Genomic DNA, 19702 nt, shown 5'->3' on the forward strand with positions numbered 1-19702 from the left:
TTTTGCATCACAAATCTTGGAAAATGTCAAATAATTTAGTATATTGCATCTACAAAACAAAAACGAAAAAAGGTAGATTCGTCTGGAGACGCGAGATGAAATATATATTTTTTATGTTGATGTTTCTTTTTCGCATTTTATCATTTGAATCCACGAGAATATGGATCCGTTCTTATAAATTTCTATAAGTGCCAATCAAGAATGCAAACATCCGTATGATATAGTTTGGGGTGGCTATCCACCATAAATATCTTTGAATATTTTAAAAGAAAGAGTTAGATATTTTAATTAGGATCTATATCATAGTTCGTATTAATCTGAACCCAACTATGTATGGTTGCTAGGTACTTGTATATCAAGTAAGGGTCGTTGCTAAGAACTTAAAACATGACCTTGACCTCTGACATCTTGCTTTCTTACCAAATAAAAGCAAAGTTTAGTCTAAACACTTTTTCTAAATACTTTTTGGGTTTATTTGTTACAATTTCCTAACAAATTAAATTAAAAAGACTCAAGGTCAAGGTCATCAATAACCTTTAACCTTTAGGTCAACTTTTAGGTCATTGAATGCACAACATGTCCCAGGTAATTTTTATTTTGTATCTGTCACTGTTTTAAAGCTATTTTGATAACAATGTCATTTTTTTTAGCTACCAAAAATCCAAATTTCAAGAAAATCTGAGACTATGCGTGCCGCAACTTGGTTGGTGGTTACAGAGAATTGCGATTAAGCATTTGCATATGAAAATGCACTGTTCAACTGTACTAAGTAGTAAACAGTTAAGTGACAACTGTCACCAACTGATTTTAAGAAGTAAAACACGAAGCAGGTCAATGTATACATCTATAGCGTGTTGACTGTTCACACGGATGTAGTAAAAGGGATCCAGCGTTTGAAAAGTATCGTGCCTGTTGATGACAAGATTTCTTGTGGTTATTGTGTGTTCATTTTTTTCAATTAAGGAATCGTTCTGATTAAAAATTGAGTCAATTTGTCAATCAATTTCAATTGCTGATTTCAAACTTTTCTTTCAAGAGTTCCACAAATATAATTGTCTTTCTCCGTCTGGTTGTAGTTCTTGTGGTTTTTATATCCTTCTTTTTGAAATAAAGAACTTGTTCAATATGAATTAAATTGCTTAGTTCAAGATTTTCCCTCTAGAAACATATTCAAAGGTTGTCGATGAACACCCTAATATCGCTTAACTTCTCATTAGAGGGTCATCTTTGTCGGGAAGTAGAAATAATGAGTACACTGTTGAAGGCCTTTCCGAATTTAACTAGATGAAGAACAGCAATTATTCAGTAAATCCTTTTATATTGAATGTGGACATATCTCGTGGAATCAGATCTCATTTAAAATGTCATATTTGAAAAAATGAATATAAATGGAACTATCATATTAACTATAACTCGAACCTTGAATTATCTGATTGTGCCATAGCGGTCAGAACCATCAGCAACAAATGAGCGAGTGATGTTGATTTTAAAAATGTCTTTTCCTCCTAGTTTATGCCAACATATACACAGTTAGCTAGATACACCAATGTAAAACACATTTCAATAGAGCGTGATTTAGACGTTTTCTAATTATTCTCTATCAAATCACAGGGACTTCGTATATAGAATGTAACCTTTATATGTTGATACAGGCAATTAATTTATAGATTAACATGCTTGATTTTATCATTTGTTCTACGTGAAGTTGGAAATATTTTATTCATTATTCATGACGAGATCAAATTAACAATAAATCAAACATGTGGAATGACGGACAGAAAATTTTGAAAAGAGGGTTAGACGTTGCCGCGTATGTATATATCCTGCACAATCAAGTTGACTTCCAGCATGGGTTTTTCCTGACGGACAGTTGAAAATTAAGTCAATATATCTCTATACCTCTATAAAACCTTGGAATAGGTCAGAAGAATATGATAGTTATAATATATATATAAAAAAAGATGTGGTATGATTGCCAATGAGACAACTCTCCACAAGAGACCAAAATGAGTTATTTGAGAGGAAAATATTTCGTTTAGGTTTGACATTTGTTCTCGAACAAATTATCCACAAACAAAATCATTATACTAGTATTCTATATAATTTCGACTCTATCAGCACCAAATTCTTCAAAGAAAACAAAAGTAAAAAAAAAGTAAAAACATTATCATGTGACATACGATAACAGCTGACAAGGTTCCGGATTAAGTGTTAAAGCTAAAAAAAATTATATATAAAACGATTGTGTCATTGATATTTAATGTCAGCACAAAATTGTGTATAAGAAAAAAACATATTGACCTCTAATATATACTTGAAAAAGGAAGCAGTGTAAACATTTGTTCAACGTTATTTATTTCCCCCTAAACATGTCACTAACACACATGTTTCGCATGCTGCTATTACTTTCAGTTTTTTCTTCTTAGTATAAATGTTAATTCAATTCTCTTCAACTTATTGTTGAATTTATACCTTCTATAAACTATTTTGATCCGAGCACCCTTGACGAATCTCATTAAGTCGAGACACGCGTATTGTGTACCAAATTGAAAGTCATGAAGCTTTGGTATTTTGTTACAACCACTGGGTAGATGCGACTACTTGTGACTGTTTCGTACATGATGGCATCAGCCGCCCATAAGTTATAGTACTCCTGGTTAAACATGAAATATCTTTGATTAGGCTATTTTTTTCTTATTTTACTGTTTATAGAATTTTAATTCATTCGAAACACTTAGGTTTATGTACCGTCGAGTCATAGATAGTCTTAGTATTGTTTGGAATAATTACTTTCGAACTTTGGTTTTAATTGCCTTTATATTTTATACTGTTTTGATTCGAGCAAAACTGACGATTATTATTTTATTCATTGGCGAATAGTTTGTCTAGTGTATGACATTATAAGCCGGTTCCTGTTGACGAGGTTTTTTTTCTGAGCAAAGTGTGTTTTCTGAACTTTCTTTATTCGATATTTTACTCTAATTTTCCCAATGAACCTAGCTAGTATTATTATATATATATATCATGTTAAAAAATAAATAATTCTAAGCTTGTTTATGAATCATTCTAGAATAACATTTTAATATAATGAATGCAAGTAAGGAAATGCTTTTGATGACCATCACCATGTATGTAGACTTAAATTATTAACGAAATCAATCTTCCAAATCTAAAATTAAAGGGAAATCTCTTTGATTTCGTTACATGTTACTGACGTCACGCACATTGCTCAACAATATGATTATTGTAAAGTTCAAAATGTAAGAATAATCTATTAATATATGGAGAATCCATATTATACTTAACCAATAATCGATCAAATTAAATGATATGAACGGGGTCACCAATGTAAACAGTCTGTAAATAGACGGAGATATTTAAGTATCTCCCACATGGTCAGTCGGATGGAAAAGGGGAATTTATGATTTATTTTGTATTTCTATTGTAATAATCCTCAGCCTATATAAATGGCAATCTTGCAGTGGCATACAACAAACTAACAATTTAGACTGAACAAACTTACTATGGAAGACACATCTTGTGATATACCATTCATGGTGGGTTTACGGGTAATTTGGGAATCAAAAGTATTATATCAATGCAACACATAATTTCAAATTGGAAATAACAAAAAAATTAAAAAAAGTTTACCTTTTCGATTTTAAGTCTTTAAAGCTCTAGCTATATGTTTTGATGCTTTATTTTAATGTGTTTGGATATGTCTGGGATAATACACTGTGTTTATTATTCTAAAAGCAACTTTAGTTCAGGGCATTGCATATAATGGCTTACTTCTGCATGAACAATTTGTGTCACTAATATTAATGAATGATGCAACATTTGTTATAAAAATACATTAACAGTTTTGCATTAAATTTATTGGTTTTAAGCATTTCTTTGAAGATACTAGTACTTCTTCTTTTTTATGAAGAACTTCAATTTGCTGTAGTTTTTTAATGTGCGCATAAATCGCTCGCTACATTCTTTTCATTACAACCAATACGCATTTACCTTTAAGGTGTTACAGGAGAAAATAAACACAACTACAGTATTGACAAACAATTTACAAAAGACTACATGCCAGTGGAGTACGTGTGCATTTCTGTTGATCGGTGTTCCTATATGCTTTTTCCAGATAACAAGCAGAAAGAAGGACAAACGATATTCTAAAAGATTATTCAATTTTAGAATTGTAAGTTTTTGTTTATTTTAATCGAACAAAATCAAACTTTGGCCTTAATATATCATATGTGCGTTTAATTTTTATCTGTACGTTTTACTTTCAATCAATATTTTATGCAACCATTTTGATCTCTTCCCTGACGGATTTTCAGTGTGCTCTATACCAAGTGTTTGAAATGCAATTAAATGATATGCAAAAATCTTGAAATTCGCTTGAAAAGGAAAGAAACGAATAAAAACTGTAGTTTTAAGAAATTTTGAATAAGGTTAACGTTATTTTTAAAAAAGATTTAACAAATCACATGTATTCAAATGACTTATTTTTTATTCCATTTTTTTTCAGATTCTCACGGCACTGATTGCTTTTCTTACAACATGTTACATGCTGAAGAACATCCAGGAAATGATAGGAGAAAATTCCGTAATTGGAACCTTAACCCAAGTTATTGTTGCATTCGAAATGGTAGGTAGATTATATTCAACGCTGTGAAAGTTAAAAAAATAATGCTAAATAAACCACAAGCTACATTTTAGTTATGACTTGTATTATATTTTATTTAAGAAAGAGTTAAAAAAATAATGCTAAATAAACCACAAGCTACATTTTAGTTATGACTTGTATTATATTTTATTTAAGAAAGAGTTAAAAAAATAATGCTAAATAAACCACAAGCTACATTTTAGTTATGACTTGTATTATATTTTATTTAAGAAAGATACACAATTAGTTAGTGAACTAAAATATACGATAAAATATGTTAATGAATGTAAAATAAAATTATATTTTCAGAAATACACCACACACGGAACTATGAATGGTGTTTTATTGGCATTGTATGTGTTATTGGTTCTGACAATGTTGACACAAAGATACATTCATCGTTCCACGGAGAGAGGACAGAACTCTGAGTTTGAAGAGGTAAGCTGAAAAAAGAACTTTTTATTTGTATTCCTGAAATATCACACCTGGAACTAAAACCGCAATAAATTCTATTTATATATTTCTTTATTCAAGTAGTCATGCAAAAAAGAGAGGAAAGATACTTACAAGGAAAATAAACTGACAACGCCGTGGCTGAAAATGAACGATTTCCATTAGTCTATTGATGTATTTCATTAATTTATTTTAGAAATCGACATCAGAGAACAGAACATCTTTTTTTTCCAAGCTAACGTTTGGATATTGTACAAAGTAAGTGTATTTTTTTTTAATTTAAAATGATTCACATTATATCAGATTTTCAGATTAACAGTTGCGTGGAAAATGCCTTTTATATGTCTTTTAATTATTTTTGTCATTTGGTTTGTCCGATTGCCTTACACCATTCATTCATTAACACTTTTTCTAAAGAGTCTCAATTTCGCCGTTTCATTTTTAAATGGTAAGGTTTTAAATTAGCTAAATCCTAAATATGTAATATACGCAACACTAAGAAAAGCACGCACACTTCTGGCTTGGAATGAACATATCACGCATATCGTATTCGCTCGCAATGTCGCGTGCTTGTGAACTAGAATATTTGATCTGACTATATGGTAAAATACAGAGCAATGTATACACATAATTCTGAAACATGTTATGGCTTTGCATATCCATGTAGTTCTTACACAGGAGCTAAGTTGTAATTAATCAAACAATATTCACTTACAGACTTATCATGAAAAGGTACAGACAAAAATTAGACAAAACAGATTTATTTCCATTGAATGAAGATGATACATCAGCTTGTGTCGTGCCACGATTTGAAAATTACTGGAACCAGGAAGCGGATTACATAAAAAGGTTCGTTGTATTTTCACTTATCTGTTTTATTACCTTTGTGAAATTACCACTTCAAATTTATTTTTTTCGCATCAACCTTTGAAATATAATTTTTGGAGTAAGCGATACAATGATAACGTCTTTTAATAGCAGTTCTTTAACCACTTTTGTGATTCTGATTCCGGAGCGATTTATCGCTTTTGCTGCTAAATTCAAAAATTATTTCGGAAAATCATTTCGGACTCATAATCCCAAAATGGATTACTGTTACATAACATTAGATTTTCCATTAAATATTTTTTATTCTTGAATTTGCAGAAATTCTTTAACAACAAAGAAGACGGACAAAGGCAGCGAAGAATTAAAACAACAACCACAACTGGTTAAATGTTTATTAAAGGCGTTTGGGCCATATGTACTAGGAGCAGCTATGCTCAATTTACTATCAAGTATATTTGGATTGCTCACTCCTTTCGTCCTTAGGTATGTATAAAAGTTTTGAAAAAAAACTAATATAATTTCTAGTGTTATATTCATATTCACTGAATAAAAAGAAAATAACTCTTTACTATATATAAGTCTATGCGTATGAAGCGCTTTTTGTTATTTACTATCTCCAGAAAGTAATCAAAGCCAAGGATGATGAGAACCGAAATATGTCAAAGATGAAGCTTGTAATTTTAAAGTAAATGTGACTTGATCACGTACCAGTAACATGACTGTCTTTATCTTTTGATTAATAGATTTTTCACATTCGATACAGTTAAGCAACTTTTTACCAATCGGGTAATATTTTACTTGCATCTTTCAGATTATTAATACAGTTTACTGAAAACCATACCAGTGCAATATGGGAAGGATATATGTACGCTTTAGTGATGTTTGGACTCACCATTGGTAAAACTTTTTTTGAAACACAACAAGGACAAAGAAATATGAACGGTGATAGGCGTATGTGGATTGCAATTTCATCAGTCATATACAAAAAGGTAAATGAACATTACTTTTTTTTTTCAGAAATAGGGTGAACTTTACATATATTTAAGGAAATAATGAATATTAATAGAAATCTAATGGATTTGTTGTAATTTTGTAAAAGACATTATTTGTTAGGTGTTATAGAAATAACAAAATATTCTAAATACATTTTCTTTTTTCAGACCCTTAGACTTTCCAACTCAGCAAAGAAGTCTTCAACATCAGGAGAAATAGTCAATCTACTGTCTGTAGATGCTGGTAGAATATCTTCTGTATTCCATAATATAAATCACCTCTGGACTATACCGTTTATGTTCTGTGCCACGTTATTCTTACTTTGGCAGACACTTGGAGCCTCTGCTTTCATTGGACTTGGAATCGTGATTGTTCTCATTCCTTTCAACTCATATTTGGTTAAAAAAGGAAAAGATTTACATGTAAGTCAAATATTTCTGAACATGTTTTTATCTTAAACATCATTGTATTGTATTCTCGTGACATAAATTCCAGTTAAATATCTTTTCTAAGTCAAATATTTCAGAACATATAAGTATTCTTAATCAAATTTGTATTGTTTTCTAGTTATATAAACTCCAGTTAAATAAATATTCTAATAAGTGTTAGGACATTTAGAAAAACAAAAATATATATACAATTATAGTATCTGAATGAATAAACTGATAGAAAGTTGAAATAAATCTTTTTTTTTTTGTTTTTTTGTTTTTTGTTTTTTTTTGTTTTTTTTTTTGTAAGTGTTAGGACATTTAGAAAAACAAAAATATATATACAATTATAGTATCTGAATGAATAAACTGATAGAAAGTTGAATTAAATCTTTTTCAGTTAGAGGTTATGGATTTGAAAGACAATAGAGTTAAAATGATGAATGAAGTTTTGAATGGCATAAAGGTAAGTTCTTCTTTTCGGCATCCCATAGGCTCATAGAAGTTATACAAATACAATATTAGATGTACATATACTAAAATATATGATGTTTTATATGATAAACGAATTAAAACGTTTTTTAAAAAAGCTTGAATTCATTGTATCTTATTTCGAAACTATTAAAATGACCATAAATATCGACTGTTTACATATCAATTGCGGGTAAGTGCTCATTTTTTCCCTTTCTTATAGGTATTGAAACTCTATGCCTGGGAAGATTCTTTTGAGAAACAAATATCAACGATTCGTGACAAAGAAATGGGTGTCATCAAAAACCAAGCACTTGTTGGTACCTGTATGCATTTGGCATGGTGCTTGACGCCATTTTTGGTGAGCTATAAACTTAAATTTGAAAAATTATAAAATAAAGAAAAAAATAGTCTCAGAAGATTTTATAACTTTATTTTGTAAATCATCGCATTCTAATTTTTGCATCTCGGGTGAGTTAAAAAATAGTCTCAGAAGATAGAGTACACGAGTTCTCAACTTGAGTTACGAAAGTAATTTTCAAAACAAAACATAACATAAGATGATCTTTTAAATATTGTTTTTTTTTAATTTTTCGATAGGTTTCATTGGGGACATTTGCTATGTATGTTTTGATCGACCCTGATAATGTGCTGACTGCTGAAAAAGCTTTTGTGGCGATGTCCTTATTTGGAATGCTTAGCTGGAATTTGAATGCATTGCCTCACATTGTGAACCACTACGTACAGGTAATAAAACTATATCAATGCGTGTGACATTTGAAAACATAGAATATAAATTAGTAAGATTATAACCAAAACAGATGTACTAAATATGAAAATCTAATCTTAAAATATAATTGCACAACACACTGAATTTAAGAGAGTTTGATATTGTACTTTTACTTATAACAGATAATAATGGCAAATCGTAATTTGTTTTGACAAAGTGTACTTCAGTTTGAAGAAATATTAAAACCCAAATGACTGCAATGTTATCAGAGGCATGTAAAGCTTGAAAATTCAGAATTACAATTTCGTCAACGAACTCTTAGTTCTAGAGTTCAAAATGCTAAAAATGATTTTATCCAAAGATTAAGGTAATCGAGAATCCTACAAAATGTTATACTAGTATTAAAGGTAGAACGTTATCAATTTTAGGCCAATGTTGCTTTGAAAAGGATCCAAGCATTTTTGAACAAGGAAGAACTAAATGAAGAAGCCGTGACAAGGAACCCTGACAAAAGTAAGATTATTTAGACGTGTAACAAAATTCACCTGGAATATAGATTATGAAAGTTCAACAATTTATGCTTTTTTTACCTTTTCAATTGTGAATTTCAGTTAAAAACATGGAATTTTCCATTTTGTCAATGCAGATGTATTTTGTGCGTGAATTTAATTCTCTTAACTTATAAATACACAATATTGGAATAAGATAAACAAAAACAATTAGTCTTTTATTTTATTCAATAAAATGCTATATAATCCCTTGTAGAATACGCAGTCACAGTTGACAATGGTACTTTTGCATGGAATAAAGAAGATGATTTTAGCTTGAAGGAGTAAGTAGAAAATATTTAAATAAGTTTGCATATATATTAAGGTAACAATACTTTGTTGCTAAACAGTTTAAAGAATAATCTTATCAACTAATTAAAACAATTTGCATTATTACCAGATTTTCTTCATTGACCGCTGAATTGAAATATAAGTATGCATGTTTTCCTATACGCTTACTCAACCCTCTTAGATTGTTTGTGTTAATATAAGCAATGCATTCAGGCATTTAATAATTTTTTACCCCATCCCAACTTTTTGTCAAGCTATCAGATTCAGAAAAATATAATCACTTACATAAAGAGACTTGCCTTTCTCATTAAATACTCAACCGTAGCCGCTATACTTAACCAGAAACTAGTTTTGTTCTGTCCTGTTTGGTTGCTTATAAACTAGTCATTTTAGTGTCCTTTCTAGCTTGCTGTTCGGTGTGAGCCAAGGCTCCGATTTGAAAGGCCGTACTTTGACCTATAATGGTTAACTTTTACAAATTGTGACTTGGATGGAGAGTCGTCTCATTGGCACACATACCTCATCTTCTTATTATATCTATAATAATATCCGTGTGTTTTGGTTTTCAGTATCAATGTCCACATACCAGAAGGATCATTTGTTGCTATCGTAGGATCTGTTGGTTCAGGAAAGTCATCCATGTTGTCAGCTATTTTAGGAGAAATGGAATCAATGTCTGGAAAAGTCAATCTGAAGGTTTGTAATACATTTATTTCTATTTCATGATCCGTCATCTTTAAAAAAATAAATCTGTTAAAATGATTCCATAATGACTTATTCTTTTTAAAAAATGATTCGTGGTAGGAAACTTTATCTTGGATGTTTCTAACATTTTTATTCTCATTATAGGGAACAGTGGCCTACGTTTCTCAACAAGCCTGGATTAGGAATGCATCACTGCAGAATAACATTTTGTTTGGAAAAGGCATGAATAAAAGTGAATACAATGATATCATCAATGCCACTGCACTTCGTACTGATCTTGATATGTTGTCTGGTGGTGATCAGACAGAAATAGGCGAAAAGGTTCGTAAAAATATGTCTTCATACTTTTATTGTTCATATCTAAACGCACATCAAACAATGGAGAAATATTCAATGAAACCTGCACATGTTTACAACTTGTTGAAAACCCTTTAAATTGCTATACTAATAAAAGAAAATTTTTTTATAGGAAAATGTGATATAGAAAGAAAATAAAATATTTCAAAGTTATTGAGAACAGACATTAATCCAATTTCTATATATACATGTATATTTTTGTAAATCTTCAGGGCATTAATCTTAGTGGTGGACAAAAACAGAGAGTCAGTTTAGCCCGGGCATTGTATCAGGATGCAGATATTTATCTTCTTGATGACCCCCTTAGTGCTGTAGACGCTCATGTTGGCAAACATATATTTGATGAAGTACTTGACAAGAAAGGAAAACTAGGAAAGAAGGTATTCTGACATTTTATAAATTGCACACTTGTTGGAAGACTGTTCTTTATTATTACAATTATCGAATACTCGTGTGGACGTTTAGCAATCAACCAATCAATCAATCAATCTAATATTTATATGAATTTCTGGAAAGTTTTAGTTTTGCTTGTTTTGAGCTGTGAACCCGCTCCATCTCCATAAGGACATATTTTAATTTACAATAAACTAAACCAATCATATAAAGTAAACTAATGATTAGAACTTAAGAGGTCTTAAGTGGTTTTTTTTTGTAAAGGTATTAACATTTTCATAGATCTCGACAATTTTCATCCATGAAATAACGAATTAGTACATTCAAATTCTCATACCAAGCGATTTTGAAATAAAATATGTAGAACACAAACAAACAATATGTTATAATGATAGTTATATATATATTAAATACTATTGAGTAATTTTTGTAATGTTTTGCAGACAAGAATTTTGGCAACAAATGGTGTTAATTTCCTACCCAAAACAGACATGATCATCACAATGGTAGATGGTAAAATCGGAGAAGTGGGAACTTTTACAGAATTAATTGACCATAAAGGAGCATTTGCCGAATTTCTGGACAATTATATGATTAACAAAGGAAGTGACAAAGACGACACACTGTCAGAGAAAGACAAGACTTCTAATGTATCCGAAACAAAAGATGAAAATTCCAACACTGTGAAAACAACGAATGACATTAACGAAACAGACAATAAAACCGAGGATAAAATCATTGATGAAGAATCTAATGAATCAGGAAAGGTAATACAATTGTAAAACTACTTTTATAGTGAATTCTTGAAGGAAATTAACAACCAAATATTGCTTGTATTACTAAAGCACATATTAAAAAATGATGGAATAAATATACAAGTTAGAGCTGTTTCCTACCGTTCGTCAGATTGTTGTTTCTTTGACACGTTCCTGTTTCCATTCCCAAGTTGTTATTTTTCGCATTTGCTGTAAATAATGTTATAATGATCCTATCATGGTTTATATGATCCATTCATCCTATTTCGACTCTTTAAAATCCAAGAGTATATCCTAAATTGAGGTAAATTTTATAGCCTTCCTTATACTTTTTCAATCCCTAACATCATTGATGAAACATCTGCAGACACACGCACATTTGATGGTATTTAATTATTGACATTCAAATCCTACATCTGAGACATCGTTGCAACATCTGCACTGTGTCTAGCACCTTAGACTACTCGACATAGTTTTTTTAAACTTAAATCTTTCGTTAGTCGAGTGCCTTTCCCCTTTGCTTTCATCTAGTGTTGTAACACAGTTAATAATTATAATGGCAAATAGATGGTAAACCTTGCAGATCAGCTGTTTTTGTCTATCGTAAAGGATGACGATAATATTGTTTTTACTGAATTTCAGGCTAAAGGTGCTGTGATGGCGTTCTACATGAGTGCCATTGGTGTTCCACTTAGTGTGTTTATTATAATATTCAATATAACATTTGAAATACTACATCGGTCTTCTGATGTGTGGATAAGTCAGTGGACTAGTGACAATACAACTCATATTAATGGTAATGTTGATACAACACAGAGAAATATGCGTCTTAGTGTCTATGCTGGAATCGGAATACTACAAGGTACAGTATCATATTCTAAATAATTTTTTTTTTTCGATATATTATTTCAAGTCATAAACATTCCTTATTGGGAATAAATATTTGTAAAAAAATAACCTTCTTTTTAGTTTTTTTTTCATTTTAATCGTAAATTATTGAAAATATTATTTTTATTTAACGTAGAAATATCACATATTCTTCAGGTGTCGTTTTGCTACTTGTTGGATATAGTGTCAGTACTGCAAGAATGAATGCATCAAGAAAACTTCATAAAGACCTTCTGCGAAACATACTCCGTTCGCCAATGACCTTTTTTGACACAACACCAGTAGGCAGAATAGTGAATCGCTTTTCCTACGATGTTGCCAGAATAGATAACGAGATCATCTACCAATTCAAAGACTGTATTATCAGTGCTGCTGTAGTCATCTGTAATGCTGTGATAATATGTTTTGGAACACCGCAGTTCCTCTGCGTTTTATTGCCAATAACCATCCTTTACTTCTTTGTACAGGTAAGTTATCATTTATTACTGTTTTTAATCATAACAAATATTAATTTCAAAAACATTCTGGTCTGAAAAAGTTTCAGGTTTTACTTTAAAAATTGGTTTTTCATTTTAATTTTTACTTTAAATGTAATCAGGCGAACCCAATTCATATGTATTTTGTTTTATTTTGTAGAGATTCTATACAGTAACTTCAAAACAGCTTAGACATTTTGAGACAGCTGCAAGTTCTCCTATTTACTCCCAATTTGCTGAAACTATAGCTGGAACGTCAACCATCAGAGCTTACAACCAACAAGGAAGATTCATTGCTGAATCAGCTGAACGTATCGATGAACATAAAAAAGCCCAGAATTCCGCAAGAGTTGTTAGCCAGTAAGGATATTAATATTTTATCTTCATTAATTTGCGGAAAACATGCTTTCAATATAAAAAAAATCAAAACTGTGAAAGTTTTAACAGAGAATACAATTAATATATTTTATATATTATTGAAGACGTGTGACACTCTTTCTAATGGAAAACAATATTTGACATTTGTTTATTTGTTCTGTTTGTTTGATTTAAATTCTTTTTATAACGATACTTACGGATATTTAAATGAATATTGTATGTATGTATTATATTTCTATAAACAGCTTCCAATTGCTTTTGAGCATTTCCATATGCTCAAGTCAATGGGTGTTTCGGATAAGCGAGATTTCTGAAATAAGAATGTTGGAAGGCAACACTTATTTAAGATGAACTCAATACAATAATGTATTTAGACCTATTTCTTTGTTTTTATAAAACTGTATTTATTAAAATTGCAGTAGTTATTTTATTATCTTAGTTTGGACAAGAAGAATACATAATTTAATTATCATTGTTTAGACAAAAGGAGAGAAACTAAATTAAATGTTATCCGAATTTCGATAGAATACATGATACACATTATCAAAGAATAATAACTGTTTATCCAAATTTGGATAAGAAGAATACATGACCTACAGCACAGGGCTACGTATGCAATGTGACGATCCTTATCCAAATTCGGATAAGTACTAGTATATCTACATTCAATATAAAGTCGTCTTGGTCGTTATCCGAATTCGGATAAGTACTAGTATATCTACATTCAATATAAAGTCGTCTTGGTGGTTATCCGAATTCGGATAAGTACTAGTATATCTACATTCAATATAAAGTCGTCTTGGTCGTTATCCGAATTCGGATAAATAGATAAACAAATTGTATATACAGTAGGAGATATTTTTTTGTGATTTTCTTTTCCGAATTATAGGTACCAAAAACAATGAGTATATCAAGCAGCCTTATTATGAAAGACTAGATTAGACATTTACATTAATTTTCTATCCTAATTAGTTAAAAATGTGATTGATGATTTATTGTTGTTTGTTTTACGTCCAGTGGGAAATATTTCATGTACATGCAAATTTGAAAGCAAATTATTGACGGCACATTGGGTTCTACAAGTATTTCATTTGTCATTGGTACATGTTAGTATGTTAGACTGCAGTAGAAAAAATAACCTCCAACATTCCATCAAAAGGAACAATGAGGACCTCTCCACTGATTGTTGCATTTTTTTTTTAAGTTTTGGCAGTGCTATGTTCTCATTGTACATCCGAATGTATCGTTACACTAAATCGATGCGACTAGTTCGAATATGGTTAGCCACGAATGAAAGAAGTGAAGGAATTTTTATTTTTCTCTCCCAGATCATTTGTCGTTCTATTTTTTCAAGGTTTTACATGTCATCATGTGTAATGCTTTAAATTCATAGAAAAATATAACAAAAAGAGAAAGAAGATATTCCGAAATACTGCATTTTCATACAAAAGAAAATAATATATGAATATGCAAGTTTTTGTTGTATTTACTGATTCAATGTAATCAGTTGGAAGAATGTACATGTGTATCTTGAAGTTGAATATTTAGATACAATTGTTCGTCTCGTTTTACTTTATCATTTGGAGGACCTTTTAACCATGCATATCAATTGTTTGCCAGTAAACAAATTATATATTTTGAAAGTTTTAACATGTTACCAAATAGATAATTAAAGTCGTAACGTATAGCAAAAGATGCAGATCCAGGATTTGAAAAAAAGGATGGGGGTTCCCCTACCTAGAAAAAGTTTGGATTCAAATAGGTAAAAAGTGTAGATAATGCAACAGTATATGAAGCATCTCAAGAAGGTGGAGGTGATGCTCCCTCCATTAAATCCGCCTCTGAGTGAAAAGAGTTCTTAAAGAAGATATGAGCACACTTTTTTCATTTATTTTTTATTTTTTTTGTCTTTCTGCGTGTTTTCAAACATGACGATTCGACCAAACCTGGTATTGTAGTTAAGACAATCATATGTATATATTTCAGTACACACTTTACTTCTATGATTATCTGTAAAAACTGTCAAAAATTTCTGTAAAAAATGAAAATATTTAAGACCAAATCAAAACATGAAAAAAATAATTTATAATAGATAATTCTGTAACCTGACTGTTTTAACTTTAATACGATAAATAGTATCGTCAAATAATTGATGCAGCTCGTTGTTAAAACATTAAGCATCTGATTACTTTATGTCGGTGTATGTTGCTACTTAAATCCTGTTTACATATATATAATTTACACTTTACTTGTATATAAAAATTATATATATAAACAAATACTTTACCTTTTGTAAACGAAAAAAAATAATATATGTTTAATTAATTTCCAAGTTAGTCAAGAACAAGACTCGATCACAAACTTTTTCCTGATTCAAATACGCATGTACAGATAAAGTACTATGACGTAGCTTTCCTTGTATTTCGGTGACCTAAGGTTGAATGACTTCTTGATTTTTTGTTATCGTAACAGCCTCATCTGTTTAGTATTTATGCCAATCATTACGCTCTCGGTTACGCTGTACTTTTACTAGATTGCACGTGAAAAGCGGGAAAGGATATACATAAGCTTTATGCCTATGGAAAAAATCGGCGGATAATCCCTTAATTTAGTTTAATATTAGAACAAAAATCGAGAATTATTTAAAAAAAAATCAACAAAAGAAATCTGACTATTTCCGTAGCGAGAAGGTATTAAGTTTCACCCTTGACCGTCTGTACTTATGCGTCCCCCTAGAATTAGGTTACCATTCCCTAACTTAAGTTGGCCTCAGCCACATTTTATGGAACTTAAACGCAATGTTTATTTCCAACAATCAATAATCAAGTGTGAATTTGGGTGGCGTCATTTTTACCGTTCTGGTTTTGTTTCTGGAGTTTCTGGAGTTGTGTTGCATCATTTCAATGCCTCCAATGTCTAAACACAAGGCTGTGTCTTTTTTGTGTTAGACTTGAAGATATAATTTTGTTAGGTTTGAGCTGCCAAAAGTGCTAGCAGCTCGCAGTATCACTACATCCGGATGTTGACTTCGAGTTAGATTATAATATACTCGAGAGGGGTGGGGCAATTCCTATGTAATGAATGGTAGAGATGAGCCGCTGGAATAGGTCACTATTTAATGCTCCATCATGATGTATGAAAACTTAAAAGGGTGAGAAATTCAGATTAAATATAATACTATAGGTTGATGTTATCACTTGCCTGATTGAACATAAGTATCTGAAACTATCAGGTGTCAGTATTTAGTTTTGATGCGGTTAAAGAACAATCGTAAATAGAATGAAATTCAAAGCAGTGTGGCTGTGGCCATTGATTGACACATTAAATTCATCCATTGACTGGGACAATTAAGGTGAACGTTTGTATGTAACGACCACTGCTCACTATGTACTTTTTAAAGACACTTAAACTATGGGGTCACCAAAGGTTCTCGATACCTTAATAAAGTAATTCGAAAAACTAATCAGAAATAACACGATGTTTTGATTTATATCAATTATTTAGTTCTAACTACTTCAAACATTGCAGCATCCTTGTCTTGCAATTCACTATGATCCGTGTTGACAATTTGATGATGGCATACTCATTAAAAATAAAAATAACTTGTGAATCTTGTCGTTAAATTTAGAATATCATACTTAATAAATTTCATTAAAATGTTAAATTTGAACACAATTCCCGCGCAAATGTGTGTAATCGTGGGAAACAATAGTAACGTATCGGAAATAAGTTTGTTTGGATATCAAAAGCGTGTTTTATTTGCAATATTTAAATTTTTAAAGACAAGTTTAATTCAGAAAAGAATGCTGTTTTACCGGATAAAACACAGACTCTCAGCATTATCGTAGAAATGTGTAATACATGCTCCGTTCGTTCCTTTAGTCAAAATGTAAGAAAGCTCTTTTGAGACAACTATCCACCAGAGTCGTAAGGATGTGGTCAACAGAGTTTAGCAAAACATATAGTCTTGTCTGAGCACGCATTTATTTCACGGTCAAGAATAACACGTTGTCTGAAAATTCTTTTTTAATCTTAAACTGTTCAGGTAAAATAATACATCCATGTTACTGTACTATGTGATACAAAACCAGATTTAGTTTATTAATTGAAATGAGTTTATTTTGGATCAAAACATGTTTGTTTTTTTTTCACACAAAGTTAATAAATAAATTTAATTTTACCATATGGTAATTGATATAATCTAGAATGACAAAAAAGTTAATAAAAGTAAAGTAGAGAAAAAATTTGAATAATTAAATGAATAAATAAATTCCTGAATAATTGAATAAATAAATAAAAGAAAAAATATGACAATAAATTACGGAAGCGTATTAACGCCACACATTTTTTTTTATTTTTCTTCCTATCTTTGCGTTAAATGCAAAGGTTTGCGTTATATCGCAAAGGTTTGCGTTATAACGCAAATGTATAACGCAAATCTGTGCGTATCCTTTGCGTTTGACGCAAAGGTTTGCGTTATAACGCATTTGGGATACGCAAACCTTTGGAATATAACGCAAACCTTTGCGTAATAACGCAAACATTTGTTTTATCTTATTTCTTATTTAAGATTCAAAGGAAACAGTAGTTATTAATGGAGGAGGCTGTATATATTAAAATCAATCACCTTTGTAGTCATTGCATGGTAAAATGCTTGAATAATTAGATCATATCATTGACCAATAATGCGCAGAATAATATAAGAAGATGTGATATGAGTGCCAATAAGAAAACTCTCCATCTGAGTCACTATTCGTAAAAGTAAACCATCATAGGCCAAAGGACGGTCTTCAACACGGAGCATTGGCTCACACTGAACAACAAACTACAAAGGCCCCCAAAAACGATATTCATGTTACTACTAGTATATATATTACAAAGAAAATTGAGTAAATTGAGGTTATATCGAAGAAAAAAAATCAACCCTGCTAATATAGCTATAACCGAATATAAATATACTTCCAAAGTAAGACCTCGTTTGAGAACTGTGTAAAGTAGGTTAGATGCAAACAAGCTACCCTTTGGCAATAAATGTATAGAATGGAGATGTTTTATTAATAAAATTATGTTCTCTCTATTCACATTGCTACCCAAGCATCTTAAAAATACTTCATTATATTGAAATGAAAATTCAAGGACTTTCTATCAAAGAATCTTGATCATATTCTGAGATTTTAAAAAATGTTTCCTTATTAATAATTCATTTTAAAGCAGAAAGATCATTTTGTCTATTTGACTCGGAGGTTTCACAATTGTATGACATTATTTTTGATCTTTCAATTTAAATATGACTATATACTAAACTATATCTATTTTCTTGTTAAATTATATACTTTTCTGATGCACAAATCAGTCTTAATTTATGTATAATTGCACTTCAAGTATTCCATTATTCCTATGCATATTTATTATAATGATTTGGCCTTGTATGTATGTTTCTTTTTTTATCTACTAGTAAATCACATTCGAAATGAATGACAGACAAACATATATACAAAACTTCAAGTCAAGACATCAAGATATTTGCGTTATATCGCAAAGGTTTGCGTTTAACGCAAAAGTACAGGTTTGCGTTATAATGCAAAGGTTTGCGTTATAACGCAAACATAGGAAGAAAAATTAAAAAAAAATGTGTGGCGCTAATACGCTTCCGTAATAAATACAATAAAAGAATATCAAAATGATTTTTTTTCAGAAAACCAAAAATAAACCAAAAATAAAAAGTATATACGTAAAAATAAATAATTAATAAACACGGAGCCACCAAAGGTAGGAATAGGAGGAAAGCTATGCCAAGCAAACAACAGTGAGCGGCAGCAACGGTTGTACTGGTACACCAGCAGCCAAGTAAAGAGCGGATAATTTTGATATGCCAAATTGTGTATGTGAATTTAGTTGCCAAATATTTGTGTAAACCGAAATATGCCTAAATTTGTGTATGTGGATTTTGCAAAAATAATTAGAAAAATGTTTTGTATGATTAAGAAAAAGAGAAGTAATAAAATAAATAAAAAACTTAAGGGTGTATGTATAATTTTGACTGCTTTGTGCTAGTCTACCGTAGTTGCAGGACTTTATTGTGCTAGTATACTGGAACACTATCCGCAAGAAGACAACGTTCCACGCTAATTATAGCTGGGCTAGTACAAACCAGATCTTGCGAAGTACCATTTTTACAGAGGATGTCCTTGAGGTCACTCCGATGTATTGTTATCGCTTAAATTTCCGTCATTCATAAATAATAGTCAAATTAGTTTTGGGTTTTTAACAACAGTGAAAAAAGTGCATTTTCATACCTGCGATTTCTGTTCTCCGGTTGTACGATGTTTCAACAAAATATGGAAT

The 19702-nt window shown here is 30.7% G+C and overlaps 2 protein-coding genes across 2 annotated transcripts in view; both read left to right on the forward strand.

Moving 5' to 3' along the window:
- The first annotated feature begins 4018 nt into the window (after window positions 1-4018).
- LOC143042977 (uncharacterized) lies at window positions 4019-5808 on the forward strand. The gene is made up of 5 exons (XM_076215477.1): window positions 4019-4192; window positions 4526-4645; window positions 4973-5101; window positions 5313-5374; window positions 5730-5808. The coding sequence occupies exons 2-5, from the start codon at window positions 4565-4567 to the stop codon at window positions 5806-5808; spliced, it is 351 nt and encodes a 116-aa protein (XP_076071592.1). The 5' UTR covers window positions 4019-4192; window positions 4526-4564.
- A 31-nt stretch (window positions 5809-5839) lies between these two features.
- The window catches only part of LOC143085240 (multidrug resistance-associated protein 1-like), a 32222-nt gene continuing 18359 nt past the window's right edge, over window positions 5840-19702 (forward strand). The window contains exons 1-16 of the mRNA XM_076261476.1: window positions 5840-5965; window positions 6263-6427; window positions 6756-6933; window positions 7105-7359; window positions 7766-7831; window positions 8060-8197; window positions 8437-8583; window positions 8995-9079; window positions 9332-9398; window positions 9975-10101; window positions 10255-10431; window positions 10680-10847; window positions 11304-11627; window positions 12258-12477; window positions 12660-12970; window positions 13140-13339. Coding sequence (XP_076117591.1) covers window positions 5841-5965; window positions 6263-6427; window positions 6756-6933; window positions 7105-7359; window positions 7766-7831; window positions 8060-8197; window positions 8437-8583; window positions 8995-9079; window positions 9332-9398; window positions 9975-10101; window positions 10255-10431; window positions 10680-10847; window positions 11304-11627; window positions 12258-12477; window positions 12660-12970; window positions 13140-13339 — 2753 coding nt within the window. The 5' untranslated portion in view covers window position 5840. The remainder of the gene's footprint in view (window positions 5966-6262; window positions 6428-6755; window positions 6934-7104; window positions 7360-7765; window positions 7832-8059; window positions 8198-8436; window positions 8584-8994; window positions 9080-9331; window positions 9399-9974; window positions 10102-10254; window positions 10432-10679; window positions 10848-11303; window positions 11628-12257; window positions 12478-12659; window positions 12971-13139; window positions 13340-19702) is intronic.

This window comes from Mytilus galloprovincialis, chromosome 8, assembly GCF_965363235.1.
Source record: "Mytilus galloprovincialis chromosome 8, xbMytGall1.hap1.1, whole genome shotgun sequence".
Classification (NCBI taxonomy): Eukaryota; Metazoa; Mollusca; class Bivalvia; order Mytilida; family Mytilidae; genus Mytilus; species Mytilus galloprovincialis.

Coding starts and splice junctions, on each gene's coding strand:
- LOC143042977 (XM_076215477.1), top strand. CDS start 4,565: ATGCTGAAGAACATCCAGGAAATGATAGGAGAAAATTCCGTAATTGGA. Junction 4,646..4,972: donor TTATTGTTGCATTCGAAATG/GTAGGTAGATTA, acceptor TTATATTTTCAG/AAATACACCACACACGGAAC. Junction 5,102..5,312: donor AGAACTCTGAGTTTGAAGAG/GTAAGCTGAAAA, acceptor AATTTATTTTAG/AAATCGACATCAGAGAACAG.